Source organism: Schistocerca gregaria, chromosome 10, assembly GCF_023897955.1.
Source record: "Schistocerca gregaria isolate iqSchGreg1 chromosome 10, iqSchGreg1.2, whole genome shotgun sequence".
NCBI lineage: Eukaryota > Metazoa > Arthropoda > Insecta > Orthoptera > Acrididae > Schistocerca > Schistocerca gregaria.
In genome coordinates this window covers 141,431,573-141,450,614 of record NC_064929.1, presented here as the reverse complement: position 1 = coordinate 141,450,614, position 19,042 = coordinate 141,431,573, and the positions used below count along the sequence as shown (strand labels likewise).

The 19,042-nt window shown below is 39.8% G+C and overlaps 1 protein-coding gene across 2 annotated transcripts in view; it reads left to right on the top strand.

The window, feature by feature from the left end:
* The window catches only part of LOC126293672 (protein CREG1), a 45,442-nt gene extending 26,634 nt beyond the window's left edge, over positions 1 to 18,808 (top strand). For both annotated transcript variants that reach the window (XM_049986964.1, XM_049986963.1), the window contains exons 3-6: positions 3,580 to 3,734; positions 4,783 to 4,902; positions 14,200 to 14,278; positions 18,203 to 18,808. In XM_049986964.1, the coding sequence (XP_049842921.1) occupies positions 3,580 to 3,734; positions 4,783 to 4,902; positions 14,200 to 14,278; positions 18,203 to 18,336 (488 nt within the window). In that variant the 3' untranslated portion in view covers positions 18,337 to 18,808. The remainder of the gene's footprint in view (positions 1 to 3,579; positions 3,735 to 4,782; positions 4,903 to 14,199; positions 14,279 to 18,202) is intronic.
* Positions 18,809 to 19,042: the final 234 nt, after the last annotated feature.

Below are 19,042 nucleotides of genomic sequence, written 5' to 3'. Positions count from 1 at the left end.
ACGTCAAACGTAGGCAGTGGTCACATTAATCGGGCTATACTGTGAATAATAAACATTACACACCATTTATCCAGCTGAAATAATTGACAATGTACAGTGCTTCGGTCTCTTTTCTGCATCGTCACCTTGTTTTCCCAATATTTTTGGTGATGTGACCAGTTTTTACAAACCAGTACCACTTGGGGAAAGGTTTGGTGAATATGGAGGATGTGGAAACACTTCCCAGTTGAATATTGAGAGCTCCACCTGGGTCATTGGAGTTCTATAAGACTGAACATTGTCATGAAGGAAGAGAACATTGTGAAACAAAAGTTCAGGATGTTTTCTTTTGATAGCAACTAGCAGTTTCCTCAGGACATTACAGTACTTCTTTGCATTCATTTTGGTGCTGTGAGGCAAGTTGTGGATAAGTGACACCCGCTGACAGTCCCAAAAGATGGCTGTCATAACTTTTGCTGTTGAATGGGTGACCTTTGCGTTTTTTTGGGTCACTTTTGCCAGGTTTCTTCAACACAGTGCTCTTAATGTTTTCTCTCAGGGGTTGAATGATTGCCCCAGATTTCATGCCCAGTTGAAGAGCAGATCTCCCTTTGTCTAATGCATTTCCAGAAACATTCTGGCCAAATTGATCCATTGCTGCTTGTGGATATCACTTGGCAAACATGGCACCCACCTTGCACAAACGCTGCAGTAGTGATAGTATTCCGTCAGGGTCTTTGTGATGGGGCCAAGTTGTGGCTCAAGGAGGTAGCCGCATTAAGATATTGTCAGTAGTAACACTGTGATTGTCTCCAGAACACTGCAAACTGTAAAAAGGGCATCATCACATTTCACTATAGTGATTCCCTATAGATATTGACAGCAGATAGTTGTTTTGCTGCAAAACACAAATGAAAGAGTGGAGCTCACAAGCAGACACTGTAGTGGTAACTCCATGATAACTAGCAGAATACTGGCAAGATACTGTGGAATGCTTTGTAAGACAGTGTGAATGTTGTCAGTGCATACCATTAAGACTCTCCAGCCTTCAGAAGATAAGTGTGTACCATCTCCAATAGGTCGTGCCTGGTAAAGCACTGCAGTGTTCAAACCAACCTTGTGAATGCACACAGCTTTATTTTTTTAGTATGTTTAAACAAGTAAAATGTGGAAGTAGTTATTCAAAATGAGAAATGTGAATGGGATGACTTTGATACTCTGGTGCAGGAAACTGGTAGCCATTAGGCAGGGAATTGAAAATGCCCAGATGTTAAAAATGTGAAAGAGTGCCTTATCAATTACTGCTTCTACAATTTATCAGAATATTTGGACTCCGATACGTAAATTCTGTTTAATCTGTGTATTAGATCTTGACAGCTGATAGTGATGTCTGTCAAATTACATAAATGTTCAGCTCGAAGCATTAGGTAGAAACAGCAGCTGAGCGGTTTAAGAGGAGGAACACTGGCCTTTTTACAAGTACCTGCTTTTTCCATATAAATAAAAAAAAATCTTCTTCCGTGAGCAGAGAACTGAAAGTTCTGAAAGCTAGGGTGGTTTTTGTACTTTTTCTTTTATAGGTGTCTGTTGGCACTGCTAAATATTTTGCATCCTGAAGTGGTTAGTCCTGGCCAGAGATAGATAAAAGTGTGTAATAAAGTTGCAACATCCATTTTATTATGTGAACTGTTCAACATATTGAGATGCGATTGTCAGTGAATGGTAGTAAGCAGAGGGGTACATAATTTTGTTGAATGTTTAATCTTCCTAACTGCATACAGCTCGTGGTCTAGTAGCTAGTGCTGCTACCTCTAGACCACAGAGACCTGTGTTTGGTTCCTGACTGGGTTGGGCATTTAATTGGCTTGTGTGTGTGTGTGTGTGTGTGTGTGTGTGTGTGTGTGTGCGCGCATCACTCATCTTATCTTCGTCACATGCACATGTCGCCAGAGTTTTGTCCAATAGAAAGACTTGTACCTCTCAGCCAAACCATTCTAGATGGCATCTCCTGGTTAATAAAGCCATACCGTCATGTCATTCTTGCAATTGATTCTTCAGCTAAGATATTGAAACAAATAAAGTTTTTAAACTGGAATGATAGACTTCATTCAGAAGCTCATGAACAAAACAGGTCTAGTATTATGATGATTGTTGATGTCGCCGTTGAAACTTTCCACAGGTCGAGCTGCCCAGAATTGGTTACTGTGGTGTGAATAATGCCAAGTGTGGTTCTCATCCTTTTCAACTGTTTACTTTTTTCCATAAATGTTGTTTATTTAAAAATGGGTAGGTTCACACTTTTGAAATAGTTTCCTAACCGCCTTCTTATTTGCTAGAAATTAATATATAGGTCAATTTGTAGCAATTGTAGCTGACCCTCTGTCTATGTCACATAAAGTAGGGCAAGGAAGAAACTTTTTTTTTTAGAGCAATGTAACCTATCTTTTTGCTACATAAAATACCTTGGCTACATGCAACAACAGCATATTGTGGCCACCTTGTCTTTCTGTTTTAGCATGTTTCCCAGATACTTTTCCGATATGTCTCAGTGCCAAATTAATGAGTGTAATGTCACTGTTTTCATCTTTCCAAGACCTATGGAATGATGTTAAAAAAAAGTTCATTGCGCCATCTGAAAAACTGTACTTACTTCAATCTACAGATGATATGGGAGTTAAGAGAATTAAACATGTAACAGTATCACCTGCTCTTCTGGAGACCATAATTTTCCAAAACCCTTATTTTGATACCTCAGACCATTCATAAAATAAAATGTATATTACTTCTTTTGTGTTAGCAGAAGAGCCAACAGTGTGTTAAGAGTGGAGGCTGAAATCCACGCGTTTTAGCTCAAGCAGGCTAGCGTGAGGAGGGAAGAACTATACTGATGTGAGGTCTGGAACATGACAAGGAATGAGAGTTCAGAAAGCGGACAGAATTAGTTTGATACTTAACTTTAATCCATTAATGATGAGAATTAGTTTGATACTTAACTTTAATCCATTAATGATGAACATCGCTCTTGACGGTACATGAGTCACAACATTATCTGTTCCGAAGACATTCTTGAAGATAGTACCTATAGTAACTGAATATGGCACCTTGCGAGGTCGTAGCAAATGACGTAGTTGACGACTATGCTACACTGTCGTCTCTGCAATTGAGTGTGTCTGCAGACAGTGAACCATCGCTGGCAAAGTCGGCTGTACAATTGGGGCGAGTGTTAGGGAGTCTCTCTAGACTAGACCTGCCGTGTGGCGGCGCTCAATCTGCAATCAGTGATAGTGGCGACACGCGGGTCCGACGTATACTAACGGACCGCGGCCAATTTAAAGGCTACCACCTAGCAAGTGCGGTGTCTGGTGGTGACACCACAACTTCTTCCTTTACTCATCCTGTATACATAAAGTAAATTAGAAGTTAATTCCTGTACTTGTCAGCTTTGAGTTGAGCAATACTAACCAGTGCTGCTCCTGGCTATTAACAGCTCTGCACCAATGAAGTCTCTCCTCTGTGATGGAATTTACAGAACATGATGTGCAAGTGACTGAGTGATCAGCTGACCACTAAGATATTTGTTAATTTTTTTCCATTTTCTAGATTGGGCAGCCATGTCAACCATCTCCTCCCTGCCCGGTTCATGGAGCTACCCGTTCAACAACATCGTGTCTGTGAGCGATGGCCCAGTGGACAAGAGTTCGGGGATTCCTTACATGTACCTCACCCCAAAGGACATGAGTGTCCAGGACCTGATGGTAAGTATACAGGTTGTCTAATCTTTTGTCCTGAAACAGTTCAGAAGGGAGCTGTTCAATTCACATTCGTGTGCAAGTCTAACACAGTAATTGTAGATGAGGATTTTGGTGAAAACAGTGTAGGTTTAGCATCCTTACTAAAATTTTATAGGTTTCATGAAATTAAAAATTGTTAAGTACATACATTTAAAATGTAAAACTCTTATTAAACTCTGATTCACTCCCTCTTAGTATTTTGCTAATTAGAATCAAAAACAAACAATGAACTGTGTTTGTAGTGTAATATTCTGGAAAATTTCTGTACACTGGCTACAGCTTGTTCACGAGTCTCTAACATGATGTTGTAAACGTTTCTCCAATAAAGCATTTCGAGGGCTTATATATTGTTAATAGCTTCATTATTGTTTAAAATTAGCAGTCCTCATACATAATACATTAACAAGTGCTGATTATACCTTTTTGTATATGTATATTTGTAGCAAATTGAAACTCAAATCTGACAGCTAACTACATCCAGCTAATAAAAAGTGGGGTCATCCTTTGATCCAGTTGAAAATAAGTGTGTAAGCCCTCAAAATGTGTCTTGGGAGAAAATACAAAGTGCCTTACACAGGCAACTGTTTTAACTTATCTTGCACTCGTATACTCGGCGTAATTACTGCAACTGACAACCACTTGCACCTGATTACTTGTAGTGAAGCCTTAATCTCCCTGTCAACTTCTTACGGCTACACTTCCTTCAACAACCAAATTAACTGTTCCGTGCTGCTTCAGAATGAATAATTTCAACCCATGCCTCTTACTCAAATTGTACCAGACATTTTTCTCCCTGATTCCATTCAGTACCTTTTCATTTATTATCTGATTCGATAGTGAAGTATCTTTATTTGATGTAGTATATTCAATCTGAGATGCCAATTTTAATGAATGAAAAATGTGGCTTTCTCAATCATTTCTTTCCCCACTTTATCAGTTTTGTAGAGATAACATTACAGATTTTTCCAAATGTGTAGCACTTGTAAGTAACTTTCTGTTGTGTGTTATTTAGAGAGACTACCGAAGCACTTTGGTGATGACCTTGGCTCAGTCTGACTACTGCAAGAAGCAAAAGTATGATGCTGAGGATCCCAGATGTGCTAAAGTCATTATCACTGGCAAGATTAAGAGGGTAAGTATGTATGGTTTTGAGCATAAACATGACAAAATTAAGGCACAAGAAATAACAAGATACCAGGTGGAAACAGATGAATTTACACATAGATAAGTTATTAAACACTGTACTGTAATACCCTGGACGTACATGACAGGTGGGTCGAGTAATAGACGGGCAAGTCACATTCTCAAAACTCAGGGTTAATTTTGCATATAAACAAACAATTTACACTGAAGTGCCAAAGAAACTGTTATAGGCATACATATTCAAATACAGAGATATGTAAACGGGCAGAATACGGTGCTGCGGTCAGCAATGCCAATATAAGACAGCAAGCATCTGTTGCAGTTGTTAGATTGGTTACTGTTGCTACAATGGCAGGTTATCAAGATTTAAGTGAGTTTGAACGTTGTGTTATAGCCAGCGCACAAGTGATGGGACCCAGCATCTTTGAGGTAGTGATAAAGGGGGGGATTTTCCCTAATGACCATTTCACGAGTGTACCGTGAATATCAGGAATCCGGTAAAACATCAAATCTCCAACATCGCAGTGACCGGGGAAAGATCCTGCAAGAATTGAACCATTGATGTCTGAAGAGAATTGTTCAGTGTGACAGAAGTGCAATCCTCCTGCAAATTGCTGCAGATTTCAGTTCTGGGCTATCAACAATTGTCAGCATGTGAATCATTCAACAAAACGTCATTAATATGGGCTCATGGAGCCGAAGGCCTACTCGTGTACCCTTGATCATGGCTTGACACAAAGCTTTACATTTCACCTGGGCCCATCAGCACCGACATTGGACTGTTGATGACTGGAAAATTGTCTCATTTCAAATTGCATGGAGTGGATGAACATGTACAGTTATAGAGACAGCTCATGAATCCGTGGACCTTTCATATCAGCAGTGGACTGTGTGGAGCATGTGCAGTTGAAGTGATATGGAATCCCTGATATGTCTAAATATGACTCTGACAGGTGACATGTACGTAAGCATCCTGTCTGGTCACCTGCATCCATTCATGTCCATTGTGCATTCTGACGGACTTGGGAAATTCCAGCAGGACAATTGGACATCCCACATGTCCAGAATTGCTACAAAGTGGCTCCAGGACCACTCTTCTAAGTTTAAACACTTATGCTGGCCACCAAACTCCCCAGAAATGAACAATATATCTGGGATGTGTTGCAACGTGCTGTTCAGAAGACATTTCCATCCCGTTATACTATTATGGATTTATGGGCAGCCTTGCAGGATTCATAGTGTCAGTTCCCTCCAGCGCTACTTCAGACATTAGTCAAGTCCATGCCATATCATGTTGTTGCGCTTCTGTGTGCTTGTGGGGCCCTTACATGATATTAGGCAGGTGTACCAGTTTGTTTGGCTCTTCAGTGTATGTTCAATTAGGATCAGAGACTAAAGAAAACAAAGTAATTTTGAATGAAAATGTTTAATAAAATGCTCAACAATACAACAAATTAAACTATATGATAAAAAGTATCTGAGCACCTGCAAAAACATACGTTTTTCGTATTAGGTGCATTGTGTTGCCACCTACTGTCAGGTACTCCATATCAGTGACCTCAGTAGTCATTAGACATCGTGAGAGTGCAGAATGGGGCACTCCACGGATCTCATGGACTTCAAATGTGGTCAGGTGATTGGGTGTCACTTGTGTCATATGTCTGTATGCAAGGTTTCCACATTCCTAAACATCCCTAGGTCCACTGTTTCCAATGTGATATTGAAGTGAAATGTGAAGGGGCATGTACAACACAAAAGTGTAAAGGTCGACCTTGTCTGTTGACTAATGTGTAATAGGCAGACATCTATCTAGACCATCACACAGGAATTCCAAACTGAATCAGGGTCCACTGCAAGTACTATGACAGTAAGGCGGGAGGTGAGAAAACTTGGATTTCATGATTGATCGGCTGCTCATAAACTGCCTCACTCGGTGTTAGGAGCATAAACATTGGATGATTGAACAGTGGAAAAATGTTGTGTGGAGTGACGAATCACAGTACACAATGTGGTGATCTGTTGGTAGGGTGTGGGTATGGTGAATGTCTTGTGAACGTCATTTGTTAGCATGTGTTGTGCCAACTGTAACATTCGGATGTGGAGGTGTTATGGTGTGGTCGTGCTTTTCATGGAGGGGGCTTGCACTTGTTGTTGTTTCGCTTGGCACTATCACAGCACAGTTCACATTGATGTTTTAAGCACCTTCTTGCTTCCCACTGTTGAAGAGCAATTCGGGGATGGCAATTGCATCTTTCAATACAATCGAGAACCTGTTGTTAAAGCACAGGCTGTGGTGGAGTGGTTTCATGACAATAACTTCCCTGTAATGGACTGGCCTGCACAGAGTCCTGACCTGAAGCCTACAGAACACCTTTGGGATGTTTTGGAAATCTGACTTCATGCCAGGTCTCACCGACCAACATCGATACCTCTCCTCAGTGCAGTGCTCAGTGAAGTATAGGCTGCAATTCCCCAAGAAACCTTCCAGTACCTGACTGAACATATGCTGCGAGAGTGGAAGCTGTCATAAAAGCTAAGGATTGGCCAACACCATATTGAATTCCAGCATTACCGATGGAGGGCACCACGAACTTGTAAGTCATTTTCAGCCAGGTGTCCAGATACTTTTGATCACACAGTTGTGTCTTTACAGTATACTATTACACATTGCAACAGTGTAAACTGTAGTTATTGTGATGCAGAAGGCTTCAGAAAATGTTATAATGTCATCTGAAGAATCAGTTTCATTTCTTATCATGTAGAATCTCCTTGTAGCATGTTAATACATTTTTTGTTCCCTGTTTTGTAGCAGAAATGCGCATTTAGTTGGTGATAATTTTTTTCTAAAATTTATAACTCTCATTAAATTGAACTGAGGCCTTCTATCAAGTTTCCAACTGTCATTTGATCTCCTGATTGAAGTGGGTGTAAGGAATCAGGTTATTCAGTGTTTTGCTGGTGCCCATGCATTTGTGTAAGATCATAAATTGTCAGCTTCTTATTGTGTCAACCCAGAAGTTCTTGAACATGATCAGAAACCACCTCAAAATCGGCCAGTTCTTCGGTTGCTTTATCAGTTTGGTTGGGATCTGGGTGCTGATTCCCCTGGGTTTCAGTGGTGGGAAAGGTGGGGGGGGGGGGGGGGGCAAGGGAATGTAAATGGTTTTTTTTTTCTCGTGCTATTTAAAGCTTTTTGTGAAATTTGATCCCAAGACTCTCCAATAGTTCTTACCGCACATAAAATATTGAATTGCTTCCAAAAGGCTTTAACAAAGGGCTTATTGTTGCAGGAGGATGATGTGGTCCATTGTTAATTAATAGCATAACATAAAATGAGATTTTTAGTAAAGGGCAGTAACCTTCAACTTCATGTATGAAGTGATGAGTAAACCAATCGTCAAGAAGGGAAGCTGTCACCCTAGCTTTAGCATTCAACTTTCAAATCACAGGAAACTTTTTTATTTTATTTATTTATTAATTTTTTTTAACTCGTGGATTTTATGAGCCATAAACTAAGAAAGATTTTAATTTACTGTCACCAGCTATATTCGTGCCACCACTACTGTTGTGCATTCATGCCAGCCGTCACTGTCAATCGATCTTCAGCAGCTTTGAAGTCTGAAAAGTTGTTCGCCTCATGCACGATAAAAGTTCTTTTAGGAATCTTATTCCATAACAGGCCAGTTTCATCTACGTTGAATGTGGTTTGGCTGGGACAGTCTTCGCCTATCAATCTGTATCATCGCTTGCCACCTTTCCACTTTCTGTGATGCTGTGTGCTAATTGTTACAACTTTTGAATTGGCTGAACCAGCTGTCACTAGCTTTAAACATTATGTCTTTGGCCATCTCCTCCGCTTCTTCTTTCAGTCTCAAAAATCAGCTTATCTTGAGAGCACAATGAGTTCTGATCAACAGGACAATTTTTCACTCTTACTTGATTATCACACTGTAATTTTAATGTCGTTTCCATTTGAATGATGATATCATTATGTTTATGAATGATAGGTGAATTCAAAGAATGAGCATTTTTCACAGCTTTGAGATATTTTCTTTATCTTTTATAACTGTGCTAATTGCTGATTCCAGTAGATCAAACTTCTTTGCCAATTAAGATATTTTAATTTTTACGTTTAAGTCTTTGATAATATTAAGTTTACATTCCAAAGATAATAATTTTCTTTTCTTGTTTGATGCAAATGAATCAGTTCTGATTCTTCTGGGTGACATAGTTAGAATGTATCATTCAGGCCATCAGTGTTTGTCAATCAAGCCAGCTTGGATAAATCGAGTCTGCACAAAGCACATCCGAACCTGTCATAAGCTGAACACAATGTGGACGGTGTGTGGGGAATAGAGTTGCACAGCGCTCAGACAAACCATTTGTGTAACTCTGGATTTGCAGAAAAGTAGCATAAGTTGGGGTATTACTCTAGTTGTTATGACCTGGATTGTCATTATTTGCTAAAAAGAGAGCAGGAGGTCACATAAAATAGATTTTGGTTACATGGATAAATCATCCTGGACACTGGGTTAAGACACAGTCAGCAGGAGACAATGTGTGGAAGTTAACAATGTGAAGCCAACAATGGACAATACTTGTAAGCTGAGAAGTTAGCAATGGCACTGATTACAATCTATAAATCATAAATAAAGGAGGTAGTCTCCAAATTTCAATACAGATAGGCAATAATGGGAAGAATAAATAAATGAGTGGAATGGCAAGAAGAAGATAAGCTGATGGATAGGGAAAGATGATGGGGTAGGTAAGTGTGTCTACAGTGAGGGACAAGACAAAAAAAAAAGTTCAACAGGGAAGGTGGCGTTGGGGGGCAGGAGGGGGTTGGAAGACAGGGAGGGGGGAATTGCAGAAGATGAGAAAGATTGTTGAAGGTGTATTAAGCAGAAATGCTCACTACTTTTAGGCTGTGGTCACATTATCTCTGACTTGTGTGGATTCCACTGATGGACAACATTGGCTGATCTTTTCAGACCAGAAGGCTAGTATGTGGGCAGTCTCAGTGCAACCAGCCCCATTACTTGAACATACTTTGGTCAACAACAGGTGAAATTAAAATCAGTTTGTTTTCCTTGGTCGTACCATACAATACTCCCACACACAAAACATGAATTGGGAGAAACTTTTAAGTTTAGTACAAGAAAGACCCAAATTTGTGGCATCCTGGGGATGAGAAAAGTAATAACAGGGATATGGCTTGAAATCTATGGTGTGAAATTGTTACTTTATTTGAAATGACACATTTTGAACTACTTAAAAATTTAATAATAATTAACTGGACATTTTCTTACATTACATCTTCTATGGTATTTCATTTCCATGTCTATACTTAAAATGTAGCATGTCATGGAGAAAAAGTTTCGGTTGGAAAAATTAGCCCTAGATTATAACCTAAAAATATCATATGGCAAAGTGACAAAAGTGATGTATGTAAATTTTGAAGAATTGTGTTACAGTGGTGGATCTTTTTTGAGCTGTGGTAGGTTGATGTTAACTGTTTGAGAATTACCATTACTATTTACTGTTGTTTGTATGCTAGTAGGATGGTGAGTCTGTTGTATGCGGTTGTTTGTAAATGGTGTGTATGTGTTTCCACTTTTCAGTGTGTTAGGTGTTTGGAATATCGTATTCCGAATTTGTGTTTGTCTTTCATACATGTGCTGTATGATAATCATTGAAGGTTAGTCAACATGTCTGTTTTGCTGAAATTGTGCAGAGTGTTTGTAATCTTACCTTTCAATGCCACAACGAATCATCTTAAATTTGTAATAGTATATTTTGTCTTCATTTCATTTATTCATAAAAATTATTCCAGTAACTAAGGAAAGAGTGTACAGCACTCGCCACATTCTTTTTGAGATGGATTTGTATTAGAATAGATTCCTAACCCACATTGTTCTGAGCAGTACTAACAGAGGAGAGAGGATACACTGTGACAGACCTGTCAGCCGATATTACCGGGCGACCTCTGGTGGCAGCATCTGACATCATATTTATTCTGTAGGGCCTAACGGAAATAGTTTACCTATTCCTAGCACTGACCTGTCATTTGTCAGGTGTGCGTCCAAGATGTGATCAAAAAGTAATGGGAATTTTTGTTTCTCTTAAAGAATCGCTATTTATTTGTCGACATTAACTTTGTGTCCTGAAACATAATACACTTGTACCAGTGCTAATTCCAATCTGGGGAGCACTTCTGGAGCACACTTCTCATTATGGTGTTCAGCTCCTTGAGCAATTCTGTTCTTATATCATCAGTGGCGGCAAAGCAACGTCCTTTCATGGTTCGTTTCACCCTGAGGAGTAGAGAGAAGTGGCAAGGAGCTGTGTTTGGCAGATACTGTGGCTGAGGCAACTTAATGGTTTCAGTGGCTCCATAAGGTGTGGTCTGTGTTTACGTGAATGAGCACTGATGCACGAGCGGGAGCATTATCGTGATGCAATTTCCATGAGTGGTTTTGCCACAATCCTGGTTGTTTCCTTCGAATTCCTTCATGCAAATGGCGCATAGCTTCCGAGTATACTTCTTACTGACTGTACAACTGTAAGGCAGGAACTCATGATGCACCGTCCCACTGTAATTGAAGAATACAGTGAGAAGAACCTTCCCATATGATGGATCTTGTCTAATTTTTTCCAGTCTTGGCTCTTCATGAAATTTCCATTGCAAAGAGTGGGCGTCGGTTTTGATGTCATACACATACACTGATGTTTTACCACCTGTTATAAGCTTCTTCAGAAGTTCTGGATTGTTGTTGACTTCTTGATTTAGCAATTCCAGAGCAATGTCTGCATTGAAGTTCAAGTATTTTGGAACAAATGATAATTAATTGAAATCTTCAGCTGCCGACAGGTGTTGTTGATATACCTCGATGGGGACAACTGAATATGTGTGCCCCGACCGGAACCCGAATCCGGGATCTCCTGCTTACACGGCAGACACTCTATCCATCTGAGCCACTAAGGACACAGAGGAATAGCGTGATTGCAGGGACTTATCCCTTGCACGCCTCCGGTGAGACCCACATTCCCAACTGTTCACGATCTACATATGTATATACAATCGAGTCCCGGTCGGGGCACACATTTTCATCTGTCCCCGTTGACGTATATCAACGCCTGTAAGCAGCTAAGGGTGTTCATTCATTGTAATCTACATATGTAATGTACCTAATAGATATTTGCCCATCTACTCATTACTCGCACACACCAAGGTGACATTTCCCGTGAGAGTTCGGGCAACTTGTGCACTTTCGCACAGACGAAGGTCAATGGCTAGGTAGCCTTTAACTATATATGAAGATAGTAACTGTTCTTGAATGAGAATGGTATCTGTTTTTTCAAAAACAGTTACTATCTTCATATATTGTTAAAGGCTACCTAGCCACTGACCTTCATCTGTGCGAAAGTGTACAGGTTGCCCGAACTCTTACGGGAATCATCACCTTAGTGTGTGCGAGTAATTAGTAGATGGGCAAATATTGATTAGGTACATTACATATGTAAATTGTGGACAGTTGGGAATGTGGGTCTCACGGGAAGCGTTCAAGGGGTAAGTCCCTGCAGTCACGCTATTCATCTGTGTCCTCGGTGGCTCAGATGGATAGAGCGTCTGTCGTGTAAGCAGGAGATCCCGGGTTCGAGTCCCAGTCGGGACACACATTTTCAGCTGTCCCCATCGAGGTATATCGACAACACCTGTCGGCAGCTGAGGATTTCAATTAATTATCATTTATTTTAGATAAGATGCAAGATCATCAATGGTATCTGTTCTTTCGAGAACAGTTACTATCTTCATATATATTTTGGAACAAACTTTCCTGCTACACATTTCATGCGCAAAACATCTGAAAAAATGCTTGGCATGAGCCGAAGAATATGCCAATGCCATCAGCAACCTCTCTTAAGGTGATTTTGTGATTTTACAGAGCTGTTTTCTTTGCTTCTTCCACATTGTCGTGGATAATTGATATGTTCAGTGTTTTCTCGGCCCTCTTTGAAACATTTGTACCACTTGTAAATTCATGTCTTGCTCATAGTAGATTTACCAAAAGCTACAGTCAACATTTTGAATGGGTTGCTGCACTTAATTCCATTTTCAAGCAAAATTTAATACAAATTCTTTGCTCCATCTTTTTCGAAAGTAAAATTTTGCTGAGCACTTGAAAGCACTTATAACCTTTTCAACTGTCAACAATAAAGCAAATATTCAAAACAGCTGAAAATGCAAACATACCTCAGAAACATGTGTACCAATGAGATAAAACAAATTTTAAAATCAGATGTGTAAAGCATGTGAAATTAAAAATTCTCATTACTTTCGATCACACCTTATATCTGTGTAGTGTGGATGACTGAATTCTCTCTTCCTTTGGGAAGAGAAATGGGTAGATTGGGCAAGGTTAAAAATGACAGGCAAGGTTCCCGGATGAGTGTGTTCTTTGTCCTTCCAACATATAGCTTTCTCTAAGCCTGGGATTTGAATGCCATGCTGTCCAATTTTAACCCCTCTCCCTCCTCCCTCCTCCCTCCTCCCCCCTCCCCCCATCCCCATCCCTCTCCCCTCTCCCCATCCCCCATCCCTCCCCCTCTGCCCCTCCCTAACCCTCTCAAGGAAAGAACTATTAGTTCGGAAAGTCAGTATAGGTTATTTGCTTTTAATTGTGGTTATCAGCAGTACTGTCATTCCTATTTAAGTACTGGCCTGCAATTCTGTCTCACAATTTCAAAGTCTTCTCGGGAGAATTTTCATTTTTGATTCAACTGACTGTACTGGCCTGCAATTCTGTCTCACAATTTCAAAGTCTTCTCGGGAGAATTTTCATTTTTGATTCAACTGACTGTTGTTCCTGGTGTGTTATGGGGTAAAAGGAAGGGACAGGGTGAAACTCATTTCTGGTGCTTGGCCTTATGGAAGAAATAACCTAAATCTTCTGCCTTCTCAAAGGAGTTCTGTAGATGTCAGAACGAATCTTTCACTGTGCAGTGAAGTGTTTGAAACTTCTCAGCAGATTAAAACTATGTAATGTACTGGAGCCTTGCCTTCCACATGCAATAACTTTTGAATGCAAGATAGGGATTTGGGCTCCAGTCTGGCACACAATTTTAATCTGTGTGCTGTAGATTTAGTTATAGCCACCTAATCGGTAGATTAGTTTGTCTTCATTTTATTTTAGTGTTGTTTGTCTTCATTTGAGTTTAGTGTCATCCCTAACCTACCAGTGTACACATACAAAGCAGTTTTTCAAAAAATATGCTTCTTCCACAGGTGAAGGACCCAGCTGAGTTGGCCTTTGCTCAGAATGCTCTTTTCAGCAGACACCCTGCAATGAAGAATTGGCCTCCAGGTAACACTCAAACTGATATCTATGTAAATAACAATATAAATGTATTATTTGTTCAAAATCAGTATCACCAAAAGTTCTTGACCAATTGCTTTGATATTTGACAGAACGTTGCATTCCAATACAGGGGTATTTTTACTTTTTTTTACATGTTAACATGTTACAGTAATAAACATTTAGACACACATAGACTATATACACTGAGCAGAGCAGCCAAAACATTATGACCACCGACCTACTGTCGATATAAACCTGTCTGGGCAATAGCAGTGTCACCTGGTGTGGTATGACTGCTAGTCAGACACATGCATAGTGTATGTAGTATCTGTGAGCATGTTGTCTGTATGTAGAATGGCGAACCTTCACAACTTATCAGAATTTAGAGTTTGACTGGGGGCAGATTGTGGTGGCCCGGAGGCTCTGCATGAGCGTTTCAGAAATTGTACGACTTGTTGAGTATTTGATAAGTCCTGTGGGTAAGTGTCTTCAACACATGGTTAAACCACATCCAGACGTCATGGGGCTGGGCAGACTCACCTTATTACAGGCGTTGGCTGTCATAGGGTGGGCAGACTGGTAAAAAAGGACCTGTGGTGAACTTTGGCAGAACTAACATCGGGCTTTAATGCTGGGCAGAATAAAAATGTGTCTGAACATGCAGTATGGCGAACACTCCTAACGGTGGGCCTCCACAGCCGATGATCCATTCATGTTCCAGTGTTAAAATGATGACATCATTAACCACAACTGAAATGGGCAAGTGACCATTGGCACAGGACGTAGGCACGGTGGCAGAGTGTTGCATGGTCTGATGAATCCTGATACCTTCACCATCACTCCGATGGGAGGATGCGAATCTCTTATCTTCCAGGGGAACAGCTCCTCGACACTTCTACTGTAGGACAGACAAGTTGGCAGTGGTTCCATTATGATCTGGATAACGTTCTCACAAGCATCTGTGGGTCCAGTGGAGCTTGTGGAAGACACCATGACGGCCAGAGAGTATCATACACTGGTTCATGATGATGATTCCTGATGGCAGTGGGATTTTTCAGCAGGATAATGCGCCATTTCACAAGGCCAGGAGTGTGATAGTGGTTTGAGGAACACAGTGGTGAGTTCCGATAGATGTGTTCCCCCCTCCACAGCTCACAAGACCTGAACCTGATCAAACCCATCTGGGCCATAACTGAACATGGCATCAGCACTCGTCAACCAAACAAGAATGTTGGATTTATGCCCTACTGGTTTATGATTAGAATACTACTATGGAATCTGAATTGGCAATAGTGGTAAACAAGGCTCAAGGTCAGAGAGAGGGGGAAGAAGAGATGGAGAGAAGGGTAGGAAGAAATGGACATAGAAAATGAAGGACGAGATGGACAGAGGGGGGAGGCATCAGAAGGAGATGGAAAGAGAGAGAGAGGGAGGTAGGGAGGGAGAAAGGAAGGAAGGAATGAGGAGTAGATGGACAGAAAGACGGGAGACAAGTAGATTAGGACGTATATCCAGTTCTCATACATCTTAGAAACATGTGCTTTGTCTTTCTTTCTTTTCCATTTTAGCAGACTGAGCCAAAGTCATGCATGGCTGGATGCATTAATAACCTTGCCTATTCAAAGTTCAGTACAGTTACTCTAAATAATGTGAAAACATAACACGATTACATTAGTCAGTACTTCGTAAGTTACTTTCTGCCGCACTGAGAGTTGGAAAAATAGATGTTGCGTGAACAGGAAATTCTGTAACATGTATACATGAGCTTTAATGATTGCAATAACATTGGGACATAACATAGGATGAATTTGGCTCACCTCAACTTTATTTGCTCTTCAAGAATACTATTAAAAATACAGTATCTTAGCACTTAATCAGAACAGTTTTCTACTGTTTTTTCTTGAGGAGTGCGCAACATCCGGTAAAGTTAGTTTCAGGTTTTCGTGCTTTGTCTCGAAGGCAGTAAACAAAGAAAACCTGGATGGCAGTGATTTGCTTGCTCAATGAGAGTATCCTTAACTGGAAAAAAGATTGCAACATGGCAGTATAATTATTTGCAAGTTTAAAGAGAAAGATTACTGTCCCTCTCAGCAACAGTGCACATTACAGACAAGGAATATTGTCTGGCAGCAAAGTTAAATTTTTTCCTATAAGATTACCATTCTTGGACTAATCTGTGTTCAGACTCACTGCAACTTTATTCATCATGTGTTCTTCAGTTCTGAGAATATAGTTACTGTCCACTGTTTAGACTATTGTGTCTATCCTGGAATTAACAGTGACTCCAGCTCATCATAACAATAAAGTAGCATGCACAACTCATTTTTATGATGTGAGGGAGATCGACACATTTTGAAAAAAAGGAAGTTATATCTGCAAGTGTAATTATAGTGGGAAAATTATGGTAGAATGTAAATACAGGGTGTATCAAAAAGAATCATCCAATTTAAAAAATCGTAATTATTATTTTATTTGAGGCATGTGTGTGGACAATGTACTTTTAGAAGGAGCAAACTCTCGAGTTTTACACGGATCCCGCTAGGTAGCAGTAGTGTGTGCCCACTTCTGTTCTAGTAAAATTGGTCTCATGACAACAGAAAGCATTTTGTGTTCTATGTTTTGTGCAGTGCAGTGCAGGTCAATAATAACTGTTCAGCTGACTAACATACTAGGTATGGTGTGGACCCTGCTACAGCACACAGCGTTAGACGGTGACATGAACTATTCCAAGAAACAGGTTGTTTGTGTAAAGGCAAATTACCGGGCCGTTCCCAAGAGTCTGATACCAACAGAACACTGTTCGAGGAAGCACTTATGACTGAGAACTTTACTTTCCTACAGTTGGAGACTGATTTGAACGACTTCATTTACCAACACAATGGGGCACTGCCCCACTGACATGTGCAAGTGTGGGCATTTTTAAATCAAAGGATTACTGAACGACCATATGATTCAGCCTTACATTACTGGCCTCCAAGGTTATCGGACCTGACTATGTGATTCTTTCTTGTGGGGGTTTATAAGAACTCTGTTTATGTGCCTCCGTTACCAACAAAAATGAATGAACTGAGACATTGCGTAACAGCAGCTCTAACTCAAGACATGCTCGCTGCAGTGTGGGGACAATTTGAATACCGCATTGACATATGCCATGCATCTAAAGGGGGGTGTATTGAACACCTATGATAAGGCATTAAAAAATTTTTGATTTCCCATTCACCAAAAAACAAAATTTATTGTATATCTTTATTAGTTTCAGAAATATAGATGTTCAAAATTGGATGATTCTTTTTGATAGCCCCTCCCCCCCCCCCCCCCAATACTTTTGGAGTAAAGGAGACCACTCACAAAAAAGCAGATGTATTCCAAACGCTGAAAAGTTTTCTTTCTTTTTTGTGTACACCTGTTGTCAGTATTTGTGATTCAGTGTAGCATTGGATCTGCTGGGCTTATGATGCCATGTGAATCACCATTGAGGCTACGGCCACCTTAAACCCCAGTATCCGATTTAATGTGGACAATTAATATGAAGAGCCCTCATACAATTTCCTGAACCTCTCTTTTGCTGTGAAACCCTTTTCAAAAAGGAATTTGATAGCTACAGAATCTCTTCTGGTTTTTAACAGTTGTGTAAACAAACTTCTGGGTAAAAAGCCTGGCAATTTTTGTACTCTTCTTTATCAAAGGTGTACCAACTTAAGGGAGGAAAGAAAAACACAGTTTCTTAACAAAGCAGCCGTCTGAGTTAACAGGGTGTAGATGCACTGGGAAGAACCTTCCAGTTAAATATTTGTACTTTTGGCTGGTAAGAACTGATATTCTAACAAATAATTTTACTTTACCCCACTACTGCAGCAATAAAACATAAATGAGAGAATAAAACCAAAATAAAACTTAAGTTGAAAAGAAAGTGCACTGTTTTTGTTGCAGATCATCACTTCTACGTTGCAAAGATGAAGATTGAGCAAATTGTGGTTTTTGATTACTTTGGTGGACCAAAATTTGTTGATGTGAAGACATACCTGCATACTCCTCCAACAGCTGGACCCCTGCCCGGAATGTAGGATAGTATACTCCCTAGGACAAAATTAATCTCATGCAGATTTATATGTGCTATACCATAACTGTTAGTCCTGTGAGGAATTGATCATTGAAATCAAGTGCCATACAATTTTTGCAGTTCATTAACACACACAAACTGGATTTAAGTGTTAAAAATTATGATAAATGTACGCTATTTTGAGAATGAGCTGATTCCGTTGAACTTCCTGCAATTTTATTACAGTTTTCAGGAAAATGTGTTGTATTTTACTGTGGAAGAGTGTAAATGTTTTTGTTTTGATAATGAATGATTGGAGATAACAGTAAATATGTGATTTTACTATAAACAATGTGTTCTGCAAACATATTGTGCTGGGCTGTGCAAATACTATGTTGTAATTATTGTGCTTTGATAAACATTTCCATATAAATTACAAATGTAATGTTGAAATTGTAATTAAGTTTATATTTTGTGATTAAAGTCTATTCTTGTTACCAAGTTGTTTTATTGATTTCAATCAGTCTTGTGCTAAACAAAATGAAGTAACAGGAATGAGAGCTGCTGATGTATCAGAGTCTTAAAAGAATTTTAACGTACCTTCCAACACTCTACACATACTATCTTCAGAAGAAATCTTTTTCTTCGGAAAGTAGTTATTGGTACATGTGATTTGGAATTAAATGTATTTTTATAAATCGTTCCATCAGATAGTAAGAGCTTTGCTTGTG